At 40.9% G+C, this 20,421-nt stretch overlaps 2 protein-coding genes across 2 annotated transcripts in view; one reads left to right on the top strand and one right to left on the bottom strand.

Annotated features, from left to right (window-relative positions):
- Positions 1-5,594: 5,594 nt before the first annotated feature.
- Positions 5,595-14,618, top strand: ggt5b (gamma-glutamyltransferase 5b; the record flags this gene model as incomplete). Its single annotated transcript, XM_084486988.1, has 12 exons — positions 5,595-5,767; positions 6,882-7,009; positions 7,269-7,364; positions 8,808-9,003; positions 10,080-10,240; positions 10,578-10,724; positions 10,856-10,986; positions 11,090-11,274; positions 12,354-12,445; positions 13,144-13,253; positions 13,351-13,461; positions 13,830-14,618. 12 exons carry the CDS (start codon positions 5,595-5,597, stop codon positions 13,974-13,976), a joined length of 1,677 nt encoding a protein of 558 aa, XP_084343114.1. The 3' UTR covers positions 13,977-14,618.
- Positions 14,619-16,531: 1,913 nt separating this feature from the next.
- ggt1b (gamma-glutamyltransferase 1b) overlaps positions 16,532-20,421 on the bottom strand; it is a gene marked incomplete at both ends in the record, with an annotated part of 8,436 nt that continues 4,546 nt past the window's right edge. Inside the window, 5 exons of the mRNA XM_084486082.1 lie at positions 16,532-16,678; positions 17,315-17,428; positions 17,660-17,772; positions 19,416-19,543; positions 19,878-20,108. Coding sequence (XP_084342208.1) covers positions 16,532-16,678; positions 17,315-17,428; positions 17,660-17,772; positions 19,416-19,543; positions 19,878-20,108 — 733 coding nt within the window. The remainder of the gene's footprint in view (positions 16,679-17,314; positions 17,429-17,659; positions 17,773-19,415; positions 19,544-19,877; positions 20,109-20,421) is intronic.

The raw sequence follows: 20,421 nt of genomic DNA, 5'->3' as shown, positions 1-20,421 counted from the left end.
ACTTATAGCCTACACACTGGTCTGCACCTCACCTACATATAGCCTACACACTGGTCTGTACTCCACCTACATATAGCCTACACACTGGTCTGTACTCCACCTACATATAGCCTACACCAAGTGGACACATCTCCTGTGACAACCGACTTCCGGGTGCAAAACATACCCCACCTTGTTCTCTATAACAGGCAATCTGCCGGTTTGTACTGTATTTAGACCATACGGATCTGAATAATGTCACACACCATACGTCCGCATTTTCCCCCTCAGGCCCCAATTAAAAAATGTTATAAAATAAAAAAATGTGTTAAAATATGTTCCATGTCAATGCAGCCCATGATCTCACATGAGGGAATCAATATGTCGTCATGGTTTGTTTGATGCAGTCAATGAAAGACATTGAAGATTATAAACGCCAAAAAGGTATTGCTTTGAATTAACATTATTTAATAAACGCCTAGTTTAGGTGAGTATGTCAGTTACTTGTATTATACTCTTGGAATAGGTTAATAACTTTTTTGATGTATGATGTACATCTTATTTGAAATGGATGCAATGCGGTTTCAGGATGCAGTCGTCAAACGTTTGTTTTGTATATGACGTTTGTTTTGTGTCCTTATTGTATTTTCCAGAATACGTAAAAAATGTAACAATTCTTTATTACTACTTTATTCCTACTCCTGCCTATTTCGTTTTCGTCTGATGATAGTCGAAACCATACCATACCAACTTGAAGCTCACCCTACAGTAGACCTCAATAATTGATTCCACCACAATAGAGACCTAAAATGGGTGTTACTGTGTAAAATATACATTGCAGCGTTTTCTTGCTAGTGAAAGAAAGAAAGTGGAAGGAGCTTAGAAAGGCAGGACTGCACTAGTCTCATACTCCAGGGTCTTTCACAGCAGCTGTCCCGGCAGTAGGCTTATGATGATGATGATGATGGTGACGATGATGATGATGATGATGATGATGATGATGATGATGATCTACAGACTCACTTGAGATGGGGGTAACCTATGTGTATGTACAGTATAACACAGGGTCGTTCTGAACAGTGTAATGCCTTGTGACATGGCGAGCAAGAAATGCGCAGAAGGCATTAGCAATAAACAAAGTTATTTAAAAGAGTCGTAAATAGGGGCACACACATAGCTTAGTTATGGCAAGACTAATATACATAATAAAAAAACACCACCTCGATTCTACATCTGGAATATATAATATGTATCCTGGTGGTTATAGAAATATGGAGAGTATGAATGATCAATAAAGAACATAAATTACCATATTATAAATATCAGTTGGAGGTTGACCATGAATATCTATATTGCATTTAGGTAATGTACATTCAATGAAAAGTGACCAGAGCATGTGCAGAAGTGTTCACGTGATTGATGATCAATACAATTCCTTTGGCTGGTTTAGCCTGATTGCCTGGCGGGAAAAACAACTGCGCGACATCGTTTAGCAGATGGCAGCCATGTGAGTCCATATCCCTGGGTGACATGAGTCTTTGATGATCTTCCATGATTTCATGTGTGGTCGTCGCCTTACTCAGAGGGGAAATGGCAACCGATGAGTCACTCAAGACATCTTCAGCACCCTCTGGAGGGCCTTGTGATCAGCAGAGGAGCAGATGCTCCACTTCCCGGCAGGAAGTGGTGGATCCAGTTCACAAAGGGAGGAGTTAAGATCCAGGATCGATCTGAGCGGGAACAATAGTGTTGAATGCTGAGCTGTAATATACAAACAGGGAGTGGTGGAGCAGATGTGGGTTCTGACAAGCCCCTCCAAGCACTTCATAATGAAGGAGGCCAGTGCTACAGGGCCGGAGTCACTCAGGTGATGGAGACATCTGCGTCTGGGTCTTCCAAAGAGTAATTCGCAACTGCAGGATTGTAGAGCTCAGAGCACTTATGCTAAATAATTGAGTGAGCTTAACTCGACTGTTTGCAATGTTCATTGTCTTTCTGTGTCATTGTTCTGGTGAAATTAATTCCTCTCTCCCCATCTTTCTCTCTCCATCCCTCGTCTCTTTATCTTCTCCTTCCTCTCTCTCCCTCCTCCTCTCTCACTCTCCCAGTATCTCTCCATCTCTCCCCATCTCTCTCTCTCTCCCCATCTCTCTCCATCCCTCATCACTTTCATTTTCATTTGCCCCTCCCTCTCTCCATCTCCCTCTCTCTCCATCTCCCTCTCTCCCCATCTCCCTCTCTCCCCATCTCTCTCTGTCTCTCTCCTTATCCATCTCCCATCTTCATCCTCTCTCCATCTTTCTTCCCCTGTTCTTGGAGCCATGTGGTTCCAGAAGGGTTCTGAGAGCCTCAGGGTGTGTGCTGGCCCATTTTAACTCCACGGAGGAAGAACAAACAACAAGAGCAAACAAAACAAATCCATTCTGCTATTACGTGGTATTAGTATGGTATTATGTGGTAATACATTAAATGTACTGCACTTCATGGAATGTCTCTGAAGAAGTATCAACATTCATGAATTAACTGAAAAACGCAGGGATCATTAAGATAGGGGGTGAAACTTCAACATGGAAATGGGAGACATCCATCACTGTGCATTGTTGTTATTCAACTAAAAAGACAAAAACTAAGAAAACAATTGTAGTTCAAGGTCCATTGTTTATTATTTTGTAGGAACTAGCAGTGATTTGTTGCAGATTTAAACCAAATGAATAACCTACCCCACCCCTCTCTTTCCAATGATTGCGTTGACCTGTGCTGGCCTGTATTGTGTACTTCCAAACGGATGTTATCATCTATGTGAGTAGCCAAGTGTCAAGCGAGAACAAAGCCCCAGCCACAGTATTTCTTACAATCAAAAACTACACTTTGTCTTCAGACACACATTTTATAATCTCTTCTATAGGTCAAATTCTAAAATAAAATGTCCTTTTACATTGAAGGCAATTGTTTGTTGTGATTTTTCCAATATCAATAAAATCATTTATATTATGGAAATTAATGGAACTGTACACAGAAGCCGCGATTTTCAGAGACAATTTTTGGCCCATTTATTTTTATTTTAGAAACATATTTTATTGCCATTTTAATAATCATCCCAAAGTGGGAATTAATAAGCAAAAAAAAGCCTAGTCAGTGGCGGTCTTAACATAGAGGCATAGGTAGGCGGCCACTTGGGACCCCATAGTAAGGGGGCCCCCAACCAATCTCAAAAAACATATCTTTTTTTCTTTTTTTAAGTACACAAACAGAGACAAAGCAAGATGAGTCTAAACGCGAAAATAAAATAAAGGGTTAGTAAATAAAGTTACCCAAGCGGCTAAAATAAATTTTTAAAAAGCGAAAAGACGCTAATAAGTATTTGGCAACACTGCCAAAGATTACACACTTTTTTTACAGCTACTGTTGGGGATACAGACAGGAACAACAACGTCCAAAGCGTTGAACATGCCATGCTACAGCAGCAGCAGCTAGCTGTGAAGTGGTGCAAGGTGAAGACCTGTGAGAAGACATCAATAAGTAGGATTCTGTGTCAGAAGTGTGTGATGTGGAGAACAATCTATCTTTTCTCTCTCTCTTTCTCTCTTTCTCTTTTTCTTTTTTTATATACAGTATATAGGTTTGTTTGAAATGTTCAATCTCAAGTGCAATGCCAACTGCAACCTCACACATACAGTCAATTATTCCTCTTGGCAATATTTGCTAAGTATATGGCTGTTTGTGATGTTTTGCTAAGTATTTGACTGTTTGTGGGGGTTTACCCTAACTGTCTTGCTGTAATATTGATATTGATTTGATCTTAAAAAAAATCTAATAAACAGTGCTGGAATCCTGGCATTTTGGCAAAGACAGGTGTTATCTGAAACCTTATTCTCTGTTGGGTTCCATCGTAACTATTAGTTTGTGTAGTGCTACACTTTGTGTGTTCTCTGCTTTCCATCTTCATGTTGGAATAAAGAAGTGTATGCAAGGTTTGAAGGGGAAGATTTTTTTCTCATCTCCAACCTTTACTTCTGCGTAGAGCTTTACCTGCCTATCCACCATTCAGTCGGTAGGCCTACATTTTTATTCTCCGTTCTCTTTTAAAGATTGGATGAGGTGGGCCCCATACATACCTTCGACTTGGGCCCCCAATTTGCCAAATCCGCCACTGAGGCCAGTCCAGGGAAAATGGATGAAGATGGAAGTCAAAATCCCAGAATGGCGAGCTGGGTGGCCAAGGGTGCGGTTGACCCATTGGACCAGCCCATTGCTCTGGCGGTGCACTGAAGTCATCTAATATTTTTTCAAGACTTGCAAGTTGAATTCAGAGGTGGAAGTGGTGGTGGACTTCGTACACCTCTGGCCACTTCCCGAAGTAGTCAATGAGCACTAGTATGTAGCTCTTCCCCCTGTCAGTGCCGGGGAGGGACCTCGGAGGTCAACGCCCTCCAAGAAAGAAAAATAAACAATCTACAACTATTATAACCCTGTCACACTGTGCAGTGTCTTGTTGTTGAAGATACAAAGCCTCTTGCCAATAAATCATAGGCTGATTGGAGAGCGCACAACATCTGCAAGCCGTCAGTTTAAGTAAGCCTACTTTTCCTGTGTCAATGACACTAAGACTGCAGTGCATTACAAGGGTTATTTTTGGTTTCTATCACACTCTATTTTAGAGCTGCGGGTTTATGAGTGGACTATTATTATGTTAAACAAGGCTGTTGAGGGGGTTCATTTTTGTTGGGGGGGGGCTTATGTCTCGGAGAAGTTCTCAACCGATTTATGTACAGCTGTGTTTCGTTTCCAATTATATTTGTAGCTGTTGTTATACAGCTCTGTATATAATTGAAACTAATTGTTTGCAATGTTCTTCGGTATTACATTAATAAGTGTCCAGATAATTATTCTTAAAGGGAGCAATAGGCCTACTTTTCCAATGCACAGGATGGCTGTTAGCTAGCTAAGTTTGAACAAGAGCAATTTAGCTTAACATTGTGAGAGACCATGCGACCATTCATAAAACTGTTGTTTTCAACAGTTAACAAATACTACCACAATTGACAGTTATACAGTCTATGTAACAATCAAATTACATTTTAGCTATCCAATAATTTCTACTTTTTTTTTTTATTCGAACTAATAATGGCAACTTGTTAAGTTTAGTTATGATTATTGTAATATTTTTATCTATATTTTTTAATAAATTAAATTTAAAAGATCAGATATTGGGGGGATGGGGGACATTCAATTTTATTATATTGGGGGAGGGGGGGTCCCCCAATATGTTTAATAATAACTACCCTAACAAATGCGAGTCTATAAGGTATCTACATATTATTTTGTGCAGCGTTTTTTCTACACAATAGGCTTACATTTTATTTATTTTTTACAAACAGTAATTACGTTGGGGGTTTTTAATTTACACATATTATGTAAATACCTGTTGAATGACAAAGCTGCTCGTAAACTCACCACCACTGTTATGATTCATTATAGCCTAGAATTGATGTTTCGCAAGCATTGAGGGGTGGAGTAATCACAGAGAGGAGGATTAGGATGTTTATAAGCGGTCTATGGGCTGCGATTGTTCAGTCAAGGCTTAGTAGTACCTACGGCGTTTTGCAACAGTAATAATGGCTAAATTGAAGACATGGCAGGAGCGTTTACTCGGCTGCATGGGGTTATTTTGTGCAGTTATCCTCATCTGTCTTGCCATCGCCTACTTTACGGAGCAGGGATGCTCGGGGGGTGCCTTTAAACACGCAGCTGTCGCTGCAGACTCGAAACTTTGCTCCGACATTGGCAGGTAAACAGATATCAACTAAATCAACCTCTTGGATGACTGGAGTTTAATTGAACATAACTTAACTTTACAATCTAAAACATTATTATTATTATTATTAAAAAAAAAAAAAAGACTGGCAGGCTTAATTCATATTGCTCGTTTGCAAAATATTATATATATATTATATATATATATTATTATTTTGGTCGGCTTACACTACTTAGGCCTACGTAGCCTATATTTAAATAAATTCTAGCTAAAATGTTATTTGAATGTAACCTCTTATTTGCAACCGTGGTCCGTCACTCATGTGTGTTTCTGCCTACGGCTCAGTGTTGTAGTAAAACATCATGGAGTGAGCCTCCAAGAGGGTTAATGTGATTAAGAGATTTGATCAGAGACTCATAATGACGAATGGACGCTCGACAGAAGATCACTTCAAAGTAAAATGTATCTTCAGGCTTCCTTGTGTTTACCTGGTATGAAGCCTACCAATTAAATTCACACGAGACATAAACCATCATGACATTGTAGGATGATATGCTGGTATAGGCTATAGGTTTAAGTGAATTATTGAAATAAGCCTACATGTTGTGAACCACTTCCAGGAATAAGGACGCAGAGTGTTCATCATTCTTTATTCACTTGTTCCTTTTTTCCTTTTTAAGAATCGAAAGTTTGGTCCCTCAGGGGGGGTCTTTATATTTTGGTTTGGAGAAAGTTTCCTTCAACATGTGAGAGTTTCGGTTGCATTTTCTTCCCTTCAACAATGAAGGGAAGTGGAGGTGGAAACGTCTGGCTGGATAGTGAATGTTTGATGTTTTTTTAATAGCCTAATATAACGAGGTATGGCTTCTGATGTGCTGGTCTGTCGGAGACAATGTGTAGTTTAAACTTGCACCCGAGCGTCTTGTCAACTGCAAATTCATGTGTGTGTGTGTGTGTGTGTGTGTGTGTGTGTGTGTGTGTGTGTGTGTGTGTGTGTGTGTGTGTGTGTGTGTGTGTGTGTGTGTGTGTGTGTGTGTGCGTGCGTGCGTGCGTGCGTGCGTGCGTGCGTGTGTGTGTGTGTGTGCATACTGACTATCTTACCGGCGTTTTTTTCCCTTCAAACGCTAACAGTTATGTGGTGTTTTAGGGATATGCTGCACCAGGGCGGCTCGGCGGTAGATGGCGCCATTGCAGCTCTTCTGTGCACGTCAGTCATCAACTCTCAGAGCATGGGGCTGGGAGGCGGCGCGATCTTCACAATAAGGGATAAAAGCGGTCAGTAGACGGGTGGGATGACGGGTGAGGAGAGAGATGGTGCTGTGTTAGCGGAGGGGTGGTGTTGTCTGTGTTGAACCACATGGGCCGTTTATTAGTATGAAACCACAAGAAACACTGAAGAGAGAGAGAGAGAGAGAGAGAGAGAGAGAGAGAGAGAGAGAGAGAGAGAGAGAGAGAGAGAGAGAGAGAGAGAGAGAGAGAGAGAGAGAGAGAGAGAGAGAGATTTCTTCTTTAATATGCCGCCTTACCTCTACAGGCAAGGTGAAAGTCTACAGCTCCAGGGAAACTGTTCCAAAGTCCTTCAAGGCAAACCTTCTCGATGATTGTCCCACCAAGTTTGCATTCATTTCAGGTAGGCTCATTGCATTCATAATGTAATCCTATTAAAACATAAAACATATATTTTGGCTTATTTGTAAATTAAGAATACAGCAGTATTAGATATTAATTAATTAGATATTAAAATGGATATTGATATTTCAATTAAATTCTGCATGTATTCAAACACACCAAAAAAATGGATAATAACTTATTTATTTATTATTATAATTGATGGACTAGTTTGTGGGCAAGATTTTGTTTGTAAATTCTTAAATCCTAGTACTCGAGTGTGTACTCAGGATTTCAGTGAGATATATATAAGTGTATGTATATATTTGTACATATGTGTACACATGTGTATGTATGTATCTATATATATTCCTAAACACTGCCGGGTTACTACTACATATGTATATATATATCAACAATTCCAGTTACTTTTCTATATACTTATTATGGATATATATATATGAACCTCAACAATGCCAGGGTTAGTACTCCAGTGTGTTCCTATGCATAATATATACATTTGTTCCTATATATATATATATATATATATATATATATATATATATATATATATATATATATATATTCAGTGGTGGCTTCTCCAGTGAGGAGAGGGAGGAAGATCCTCCTTAACATTGTTGAGAATAAAATATGTAGATCGCCCAGACTACTGTAATGGATTAATGACCTTAAATAGGACTACTTGAATGCCTTTGTACGTGTAATGTTCGTTTCCTGGGTAAAGGAACATTAGCACCCCCTATCGCCTATTGGATATTACTTCGGGGAGGACGTTCCTCCCTCAGCCTCCATTGACTCACATTCATTTCTCGGGAACTACTACTATGTTAGGCTTACAGCCCATGTAAATAGTTGTGAAATTATGTTCTTGTTGTTCTTTTAATTGTTTGTTACTCTGACCGTTCGGTTTGATATTGTGGAAAGGATGTTAGTGAATAATTCAGAGCATGATGCATTTTAAATGGAATCACTTTTGGTCTTGTGTCCAAATTTTTCCTAAAACAATTGTAGCTGAAAATAAACAGCCAAATTACAACCAATAGCTTCAGTCATTGAGGGCAATAGGCCCAATGATAGGCCCAGATTTTTTTATTTAGTTTTACAAATCAAGAGTAGGCCTGATTTGACTAATTGGCTTTGCATCCTTTCCTTCTGCCCTAGTCCAAGACATGCTGCCCACCAGCTTTCAAAGTACAATGCTGCCACTAGTGGCTTTGTATCAATTTTATTCACATAATTATCCCTCCCTGCTATTTTGTAGTTTACCAAAACACCCTGAAACAACTTGAGTCTCACATTCTTATGCCATCATACGCCACTAACAGTGCAAGCAGGCCAATGGCAACCAAGCGCACAGTCCTTCCTCCCTCACTTTAAAAACCACCAGCCGCCACTGATATATATATACACACTATATATGTTATATATTAAATCTATATTTCAGGCAGCCAGTGGATCGGCGTTCCTGGCGAGCTCCGGGGCTACCAGCATGTACACCAGCTCTACGGACGCCTCCCCTGGGCGCGGCTCTTTGAGCCCACCATCAAACTGGCCCGTGGCGGAACGCCCGTCCCAGCCTACCTCGCCAAACTCCTGAGCATCCCTCTGATTGGAGATCTCGTCCGAAACTCCTCCCTCTGGTGGGTACAGCCGCATTTTGATTGGTCCCGCAACCACGGTTTTGTCACATCACTGCGTTACTGAATAAGTGAGTCATGTTGTAGTAGACACCTTTATCCCGAGTGATTTCCAGTGAATTCAGGTCATTTTGGTTCAAGGTTGGATTACTGCAAGGGCTGCAAGGGGGCCAGTGCCCGAGACAAAATCTCAAGCGTCAAAAACCGTCAGGCTATAAGAGGCTGGAAGGTGTTCATATCACGGCTATTTGTTTATAAAGTCCAGATTAAGTAGCCTATGCTTTTTTGACGTAGCCTATGTGTGTTGTTTGGACTTGTTGTAAATCCTCAAGATACACGTGAATAAAAATGTAATGTGCTTTTAGCGCAACCTTTGTATCGCTGCTGATTTGTGCGTGAGTGCGGAGTTTGCTGGTGCTGCTTGGATCATCTGACTCATTATCCGTCCCTGTTTTGGATCATTAAGGTCTTAAGAAGCAGGTAGTGGGTTAGAGTGGCAGGTAGTCTTCGTACATTAGGGATCAAACCCAGTTCCTTTCAGCTAGGAGTCTCACACCCAGCCATACACTATCCGGCCCTTACAATGTATCTGTTATCACCAATGGCTGACTGATGTTAAGGAACGTTCCCAGAGGTTTGTGTGCCATCAGAGCTTCCTCTTTCTAATTCTCACTGTGTACCCTGACGTCAACCTCTAAATAACTTATATCGCCACCAAAGTGCCCTTTGTGACCCACAACAACACTAACTACGGGATTCCATCCCATAATAGATACACAAGGAAAAGGCAAAAGGTTTGTGTAGCAAGTTGGCATAATGAAATAGATACAGTGACACTGGGGATCTGTAGCATAATGACACAGTTGACAGCAGTAATGTCACTGTACCTCCGTCAGCTCACAGTATGCAGGGGCTTTTCTAGGCAAAGGGGGCTGGGGTCTTGCCCAGGGTGCCTGAATGGCCAGAAACGCCACTGACAGTATGACAAAGGCTGTGCTTCGGTTTTGTACTCAAACGTCTGTTTATATTAAAATACTAACATTAATTGTGTCCCATTTTTATGCATGTGCTTTTTGCAGCCAGTTGTTCTGCAAACAGGACAAGATCGTTCTGGGAGAAGGGGATACCCTAAGGTTCCCAAAGCTGGCCGACACCATGGAAACCATAGCGAAGCAAGGGGCCGACGCCCTCTACAATGGCCAGATAGGGCTGGATCTGGTCCAGGACGTCAGGGAGGCAGGTCAGTGCAGGAGGGGTAAAGGGTCAGGGTTCAGGGTCCGGAAGCCAGGAAGCCCATTGGATCTTAAATACCTTAATTGACTGACCGGCTTAATTGGGGTCTCGTGGGGGCAATGTATGCATGATGAAATGCAATCAACTGTGACTCATGAATCTATAGATACACTGAAATGGAAACCCGTCCTGAATGAGAAATCTCCCGACATTCATGTGGAATTACGATTTATCCATTTTGAAAATAAAAACGTCAAAGAGATTCCAAGGCATGCACAACTTGTAGACAACTTGTAACTTGTAGAATGTGACAAACATTTTATGTCTTCACACATTTCTACAAGGTGGGACGCTGTCAATGGAGGATTTGAGATCTTTCCAGGTACAGGTCGCGGACGCATGGCCCATATCGCTCGGAGACACCCGGATGCACATCCCTCCCCCGCCTGCGGGGGGCGCTGTGCTCGCCTTCATTCTGAATGTCATGAAAGGTCTGTTGTGTGCATCCTTGATAGACCAATCAATTACCATCTCGTGCTGTGCATCATTACTACAACAGTTAACTAGAAATTGAATTAAGTTAAGCAGTGAAAATGTGTTTTTTGTCACACGTCTTCCACAGGCTATAACCTCACCTCAAACTCCATGAAGGGAGACCAGAGAATCCTGACTTATCATCGCTATGTAGAGGCGGCTAAATTTGCTAACGGGCAAAAGCATGTCATCCGTGACCCTGCCTTTAAATGTGTCAAAGTAAGGATGAAACATGACGTCAAATTTCATAACAAACACTTCTGTATCCTGTAATGTTCAAATCACGATAGAGGTCTCACATGGTGTTCCCCGCTCTTCAAAGAACGCATCTTATTTACTGGACGGGGCCTTCGCCGACGCGATAAGGGACCTGATTTCTGAGGACCGCACTCATAACGATGAGTACTACAACGCCCAACCTCTGGTCGAGCGCTTCGGGACCACGCACGTGTCTGTTCTGGCGGAGGACGGCAGCGCAGTCTCCGTCACCAGCACCATCAACCAAATGTGAGTTTGCTCACATATTTTCAGGTTCATATGTGAGCTAGAAAATTGAACCTTTTTTTACCTTTTTCGGAAAAGCTTTTCTTAAAATCATCCAAAAATCGAAATGACCCAAAATGTCACACACATGCTCCATGGACATGCCTTACGGATTTTTAAGAAATTCCAAATGGCCAACTTGTAAGAAAATCCAAATTGTTTGATATTCAATCAATGACAATTAGACTTGAGAGGTGGTCACGAGCTGTAAACTACTTTGGGACATAGAGGCCACCCCCGTTAGAACTGTGAACAATTCTGTTCTGCTTAGCTTAACTGCTAAGCTAAGCGCTAATGCTCTAGTCTAAATTGAATTCTCTAAAGTCAGCTTCTGTTGGTGGCAGGAACTGGAAACATGCCCGGCACATAGAGGACACCTCTCTTAACATGTGTATAAAGTATGGTGAGGATATCTCATCCAATGACGTCACAGTGTCCATTACAGTAATTACTCTGAAGTATGTAATGCACCACATGACACATAACAAAATCACACATAAACGGCATCTACTTACTACATAACCAGTGTCTGCGGGTGTCTGAGTCTTTTTGTCTGTGTGTCTGTGTCGTGTGTGTGCGTTTATGAGTGTGTGTGTGTGTGTGTGTGTGTGTGTGTGTGTGTGCGCATGTGCGCGTGTGCATGTGTGTGTGCATGGTGTGTTTTTGGGAGTAAAATAAAAAAATAAAAATAAAGTGAAAAAGAATGAATAAAAAAAATTAAGTAAAATAAGTGCTAAACAACAAAGACCAACCCCTTGTCGGGGGTCATAGATGCGTCTCGGAGTAATGACGCGCCCCCACAAATCGCTTGAAAAGGGCGGTTGCTGGGGTCGGCGGTTCGTGTGCTGTGATTACTTCTCGTTGTATTTGTTATATACATATCTATATATAGATGTGTGTGTGTGTAATACACACTGTGTATATACATATTTATATATATATATATATATATATATGACTATATATTTTTTTTATCTAGATCTTTATATTTATCTTTTGTTTTATATAACAGAACTTTTTTGTTCTGTTCCCTAATTCCATAGATTCGGCTCGGCCATTCTCTCCCCCAGAACTGGAATCATGCTGAACAATGAGCTAGCTGACTTCTGTGGACGAGTGGACTCAGTGAGAGCAGGTGAAGCAACATTATTTACAATGTAGCAGACACCGGTTATATTATAAATGAGCAGGAAGGAGTTTGATGTATCAAGCAAAGATAAACTTCATTAATCGCAGACAGGAAATGAGTTTGTCACAGAAGAAAGTACAGGAGATATATGAATTAAAAAAAGATCAAACTAATTGAAATAATATTATTTTTAATATTACCATACACAACATGGGAAGAAATTGAAATAAACAGTGTGTGCTACATCAATGAAACTATACACACGAGTGTATCAGGGGCTGGTCAAGGTACTACCCAAGGATGTAAATACATGTAAATTGCCGAAATTGGGTTTGAAACCCATTACCTTTCAGCTGAGTATCAAACACCCAAAAAACAATTATACTGCCCTCTTTAAAGCCTTCTAACAGACACTTTGGTCCAAAGCGGTTGACCACACTTTGGTCCAAAGCGGTTGACCACACAGTGATTTCAGATATTCAGGGTTTAACCCAGAACGTTTCCCAGGGCTGGTAGTCAAACACAATATTGCCGATCTTATGCGCCTAATGTGTCACATCTGTAGATGATTTTCTTCCCATCCCATCATTAGGTTTTCCTTGACATCAACTGTCATACTGCTTAGTTTCACATGAACTATGAACCAATATATAAAACAATACTCCTTTGACATACTGTGTCCTCTCGGTGTGTGGTGGCTCCAGGTGAGCAGCCCCCTTCCTCCATGGCTCCAGCCATCCTAGAGTCCTCCTCTGGGGAGACTCTCATCATCGGAGGCTCAGGAGGCACCATGATCACTACTGCGGTAGCCTTGGTAAAACATCCTCAAGCCGCTTAGTTTACATGCATAGGCCACATCCGCATCCACACAGTCACCAGACTTGCTCTCCCATGACTTCCCCATCATCCAGTCCGTGATGAACCACCTGTGGCTGGGCATGAGCCTGCAGGATGCCATCGCAGCCCCCGTGGTGTTTGTGGACTCAAAGAACACGCTGAAGTTTGAGCCTGGCTTTAATGAGGTTGGTTAACATTTTTATAATACTAATAATATAATTTTTGTTGTTATAATTATCATCAATATTATTCCAACCCCTAACCCTCTTACTCCTACCTGCTGCTTACCCGTCTTTGCACTGCCTAACCCCTACCTGTTCATTAATGGCCTGTCTTTGTAATGGCTTACCCCTACTTGCTCTTTAATGACCTGTCTCTGTACTGTCTAACCCCTACCTGCTCATTAATTCCCTGTCTCTGTATTGTGTGTGTGTGTGTGTGTGTGTGTGTGTGTGTGTGTGTGTGTGTGTGTGTGTGTGTGTGTGTGCGTGTGCGTGTGTGCGTGCTTGTGTGTGCGTGCTTGCGTGCGTGCGTGTGTGTGGCCAATGACCAGACGGTCATTGCAGGCCTGAAGACTCTGGGCCACCGTGTGGAACCCTGGAAGTACTTCTTCAACGTGGTGAACGCTGTGGCAGAGAAACGCGGCTGCATCACCGCCGTCTCCGACCGACGGAAGATGGGCCAGCCATCAGGCTACTGAGGAAGCCTCTGTTGCCGCAGACATTACAAACAGAAAGAGAGGTCGATGAATGAAGACTGAAACTTGTGTCTGCTGCCTCCCAGGGCTGAAGGGCTGGAAGCAGCTGCTTGGAAGCCCCTCCAAACCACCAGGTTTAAGAGATGGTTTAAGAAGATGGACCACCAGGTTGTGTTTTAAAGATGGTTTAAGAAGATGGACCAGCAGGTTGTGTTTTAAAGATGGTTTAAGAAGATGGACCAGCAGGTTGTGTTTTAAAGATGGTTTGAGATGATGGACCACCAGGTTGTGTTTAAAAGATGGTTTAAGAAGATGGACCACCAGGTTGTGTTTAAAAGATGGTTTTAGATGAACCATCACAAAGATTCTACCCTCGTCTTAAAGGGGTAGTTCAGGATTTTGGACATCGGGTCTCATTTTCAAGTGAGCCAGTGTGTTATTTATCATTGGAGACCGTTTTCAACACTTTTCATCCAGTCCAAATTCATTTCTAACACTATTCTATCAACACAGACATTTACATCGATAGTCAGGCATTATAATTGGTTTACCTCGGGAGTGGGTAAAACTGTTTTTATTGGCAGGCTAGCAGTTCCCCTCGACTTGCGCTAGCCTAGCACCAGCGATTTCTGCAACTAGAAGGACTGAATGAAAAGTGTTGAAAACAGTCTCCAATGATAAACACACTGGCTCACTTGGAAATGAGACCCGATGTCCAAAATCCTGAACTACCCCTTTAAGTAATTTTCTACTGTCTGTAATTTTCTACTGTCAGTTCCATTTTTTTTAAGAAATGTTGATTCATTTTTGTTAAAATAAATAGATTTTTGTAATCCGATAACAATTAAACATTGTTTTTTTTATTAACAAAATATTTGCTATTGTCGTTACTTTTCTTTTTGATAATATTGTCATGCAGCTGCCATTTGCGTATTTGTTTGTAGTTTGTAAACATTATAGATGTAGAATATTTTGTTATTGGTAAAGTATATAGAGACAACACAGCAACAATGTAGTAGGAACTATATAGTTACGACCACATTGTTGGTATGCCAACCAAAAACTGCAAATTTTTAATTCTAAAATACAATAGGATGATTTTGAAGTTAGGATCATGTTTCCATTTTAGCATTTGTTAGTTTAATGGCATAAAAGAAAACAGTAATGTGATGGATTTTAAACAGATTTATGAATTAGGGATCATCTCAAGTGTACCTCCGAGCCACTTGAAGTAAATTATGAAATTATGAAAATGCAAATTCCTTCCTCTGTATAGCTGGCGCTGCCTCCCAGAACACATGAGTCCACTGGGCTGAAATGAAACAATGAACAATACTGAGTATAATCTTAATTCCTCTGCAGATTAAATGAATGATCTTCTTAACCTGATAACCTAATACTGAGGCGTACTACTGGGAATTATGTATACATACTGGGATGCAAAGCCGATGTGATATATACTGGGAAATTAATCAGCTACGAAGGAGGGGAAGTTTCAGAGCACAATTAATGGACAGAATAACATCATACCATACAATTATCCAAGAAATGTATATATATATATCAGTATAATGAAAAAAGGTTTGGAAACCTCACCACTGGTACAGCAACATAAAAAGCTCAATTTAAAATTTAAACTTCTCTTTATTGTTAGTTTACAGAAACATATTAACATTTAAATAACTCTTACACTTTATACATTTTACAGTGTGTCGGCAGGTTATGGGCTTGTTTGTCTATACCTAGGTTACCTAGCAACACCTGCATTGTACATAGTTCGAGGGTCATGGATTGTTATTCCAGGTAGCAAAGGGAAGTATACAGGAATATCTGTTCCCGGATTCCATCGCCCATTAAAAGACACCTAGCAACAGCTAGGTGTCCGTGTGCTAGATAAACCTGCTGGAAGTACACATGTTGTTTGATGTGTTCAGAGGACGTTTTCACTACAAATGCAGAATTTAGAATATCCATAACCATGGCACAATGGCGACTGCAGGATATGGATGTTTTATTGTACTATATTATGATATAATAGTTATATTTATAAAATACTGATGTAATTGGATGGCGTTCTTTATTGACACCATAATCACCACCATAATGCTTGATAAGAAAGTGAAATACGTAGTGTCATATTAGTTACCATGAGTATGGCAGGGACATTTTGATCATAGCAAAAGGGACAATCTTTAAATCACATTCAATATTAGTTGTGTTTGATCTAAACCACTTTAGTCAAACTACGCAGTCTTAAATAATTAAAAAACGTAATGACGTGTGAATGTCCATAAAAATCTTTTTAAAAAGGAACTGCATTGAAGTACAGCGACCCTACAACAAAGTCATAATCCGTATGTAAAAAAAGCAGCTAGCTGTCGGAGGCGATCAGGAACCCGGAACGTTACACGGAATGTCAAGTTGTCGTCAGGCGTCCCCGAGGACTGAGCTGCTGCTTGGGGACTGATGAAATCCACACCCGGTCACATCCGTCTTCCTGCTTGTGTTCCCAGTGAGTCATTCTCTTCATGATGCTGGGGGGTAGGCCTCTGACTAGACTAGTACCCGGCGGCGTAGCCCCCTTTCCTGGGGTCTGACTGAGCGTGGAGGCGGTTGCCATGGCGAACCACCGCCTGGACCACCGCCCCCATTGACTTGAGGACCTTCGTCTCGTGGTTCTTCAGGGCCAGGCCCTCCAGCACTTTCTGTCGCGGGCAATAGGGAGATATGCACATTAATAATGAGATGAAACTTCATTTCAGTGTCATCGTAAATCATTAGTCTTTGTTTGCTACCGGTATTTTGATGATGATTGATTTACCTTTGATGTTTTAGTCAGAATAGGACTAAAATGTCTACTACGCATTTGAGCCAAATGAAGCACAGCGTTTCAAAACCGAAAACAATTCAGAGTTGAACGTCTCCATCCCTCATTCTAACACACTCCCCAGTGTTATTTATCATATAGCTGCGATGCTAGCTCTCTGTTTCCCGCTCTTATTTAGCATATAGCTATAATGTTAGCTGTCTATTTCCTGCTCTTATTTATCATATAGCTATAATGTATGCTCTGTTTCTCCCACTCTTATTTATCATATAGCTATAATTTTATCTATTCTACAATGTTGTTGAGCTTACAAGTGACACTTACAGTAAGGGTACATTAATTAACCATTAATCAACAAAAAATCATGCTGTAAAATGCATTAACTAACAGTTAATTAACAGTTAACTAATTGTCTAACAATCATTAACTATGGGTGTGCACGTTAACTCAGGTTAACTATGGTGTTCATGTTCACTAAGGCGTCCATTACATTATTGAACTGTGTTCCTCTCACCGTGTCAAAGCCAGATTCCGCCGTGGTGGTGTTGGGGCTCAGCTGATTATGCAGTCTGGCCTCCGCTACTGCTGTCCTCAAATCAAAGTTAAAGTACAGCGCTTTCAGGATAACCTACAGAAACATACAAGAACATGACATAACCTTTCAGTATCTCTGCAGTGGACATGGTACCTTTGCTCACTATATATCAGGATACACCAAGTATTAAGGATATCGCCGTGTGTCCCTTATGGATTCCCCTGTAGCCCCCTGTAACGCCCAAACACAAGATAAAGATGTGATTGTAATGACACACCTGTGTGATGGATGAGGATGTTATCTGAGCGGCGGCTAGGGACGCACCTGTGCGATGCTGGTGGTAATCTTGGTGCCTCCGGAGGCCCCCACCACCATCTTAACCTTGTTGTCCTTATCGAGGATGATAGTAGGAACCATGGACGACATGGGTCTCTTTCCTGGTAACAAGGATTAAGGATTCACTCAATGGTTCAATATTGTTATCATGACTGTTATTATTCAATTCGATATTATGGAATATCCTCAATTAACCTTGAGAATAATTCATTTCAATTAGTGAATTCATTTTTGATGAGTTGATGCAGGAAAATGAATTGATTATGGTTGATTATGAAATGTATAATTTTGATCTGGGATTGATGATAAGGGCAATAACACGTGTCATCATCAACAACAGAGCGCCGGGCACCAGCGTCTGAAATAGCAGCTGTTCATTCTGCGCTGGTTTGCTTACTCAAGCAGAATAACAAACAGAAGAAACTGTGGTGTCATCCAACACACACATATACTCTGAAGGAATCATTATATAACTATAAGGCGAGAACCAGACTGTATATTAAATAATACCACTCAGGAATCATATAAACAGACTGTATATTAAATGATACCACTCATTAATTGAACTATATAACCAGACTTTATAATACATTAACAAACAAACCACCCATGAATTATTATATAACTATGCTTTATATTAAATTCTGAATCATTATATGACTATTTTACCAGATTTTAAATTAAATAATACCACTCACTCACTAATTTAACTATATAACCAGACTGTTTATTAAATTAACAGCACACGACTAATGAATCACTATATGACTTTACACAGTTAGTTCCGACCAAGTAATTTGAATTGTGCAAGAGGCATCCATCAATGATATCCATAAATGATGATAAAGAGTATAACAGCACTGGGACTTTTATGCTATTCAGGTGTTTCTGATAACCGTTAATTACATTGACAATCATACTGTTATCTCATCGGAATCACACATGCCATCGAGGCGACTGTCAACAGACTCTTATTTCACTGGCTGTGCTTTAAAGGACACACACAGATGAATGTACATGACACAAAGCAGCCGGCCAGTGGTAACTCGTAGACCTACATGCCGTAGCTAGCTGGTGCGCAGGGACATGTTTATGTGTTGCTTGGCAACAGTCCATTCCCAGTCCAGTGCCCGAAGTAGTATTTGTGTTGGCGGAGCCGGATAAATGATTAAATAAACAAAACAGTTTGTTGTTGCCTATCACTGTCAACTCATAAATGGTGCCCGTAGAAGGGTTGTATAAAAGCAATATCACACCCCGAGGTCGCGTTGTTACACTGAATATCAGCACGGCTGGGATTCAGTCATAGGTACAAGGCCGCAGGCTAAGTGCCAAAGATAATCAGTGTTATGCTGATATGCATCCTAAAAGCCCTCCTTCTCATGTGATATTGCCTATATAGCTATACCCACACTGTATATTAAATAAACACACCAACAACTTGGGGCTAGGTGGTATTTTTTGTATATCATCATCATGTTATGCTGATATGTATATCACTTTTATAAAGAACTGTATAATGTGTGCGTGTGTGTGTGTGTGTGTGTGTGTGTGTGTGTGTGTGTGTGTGTGTGTGTGTGTGTGTGTGTGTGTGTGTGTGTGTGTGCGTGTGAGAGTGTGTATGTGTGTGTGTGTGTGTGTGTGTGTGTGTGTGTGTGTGTGTGTGTGTGTGTGTATGTGTGTGTGTGACTGGCTTAAAGAAATTGCTAGGTCAGGGGTGTACTGTGTGTGTGTCTGTGTGTACCAGGTCGGATGAAGTTTCTAGGTGAGGGCGGGAGGCCGAAGGCGTTGGTGATGTTTGGGGAGCTGAAGTCATCCATCTCGTTGTTGAGGAGGATTCCAGTGGAGGGGGACATGACTTTGGAGCCAAAACTAGAACGCACAAAATGACATATAAACATACAATAAGACACAATATTACATTTATATTCAAAATACCACATAGTATAACTTATAAACACATAACAACACAAAATAATAGATATAACACATAACAACAACAAATAAATACATAGACATACATAATAACACACAACAATACAAATAAACACACAATAACACACAATAAGACAACTTAACACATAGAAACACACAATAATACATCTAAACACATAACAACACACAATAATACATCCCAATAATACGGTTGGGAAGGTTTGCTTGGGGGTTGTTGCTACAGTAGAAGCTACACATGCTAACTCCTTACTAGGTGTTGATGGTGCTGGTGGCCGCCACTGCGCTGCCGTCCTCCGCCACGACGGAGAGGTGGGAGGTGCCGGCGTCGTCGGGCAGGTAGAACTCAGGCTCGTAGTAGTTCATGTGATGCGTGGTGTTGTCTGTGATGCGATCCCGCAGGCCGCTGGCGAACCAGCTGGAGGTCATGTTCTGGATCAGCTTTGGGAAAAGGAGACAAAGAACGACCATTATCATGTGCATACTTCATAGTGGTTGATACCATGATCATGTAGGCTATATACTTTATAGTGGTTGATACCATTATCATGTGCATACTTTATAGTGGTTGATATCATGATCATGTAGGCTACATACTTTATAGTGGTTGATACCATTATCATGTGCATACTTTATAGTGGTTGATATCATGATCATGTAGGCTACATACTTTATAGTGGTTGATACCATTATCATGTGCATACTTCATAGTGGTTGATACCATGATCATGTAGGCTACATACTTTATAGTGGTTGATACCATGATCATGTAGGCTACATAATACTTTATAGTGGTT

Source organism: Micromesistius poutassou (genome assembly GCF_964030765.1).
Source record: "Micromesistius poutassou genome assembly, chromosome: 22".
NCBI classification, from domain to species: Eukaryota; Metazoa; Chordata; class Actinopteri; order Gadiformes; family Gadidae; genus Micromesistius; species Micromesistius poutassou.
The sequence above is the reverse complement of the archived record's forward strand: the minus strand, read 5'-3'. Positions and strand labels throughout refer to the sequence as shown.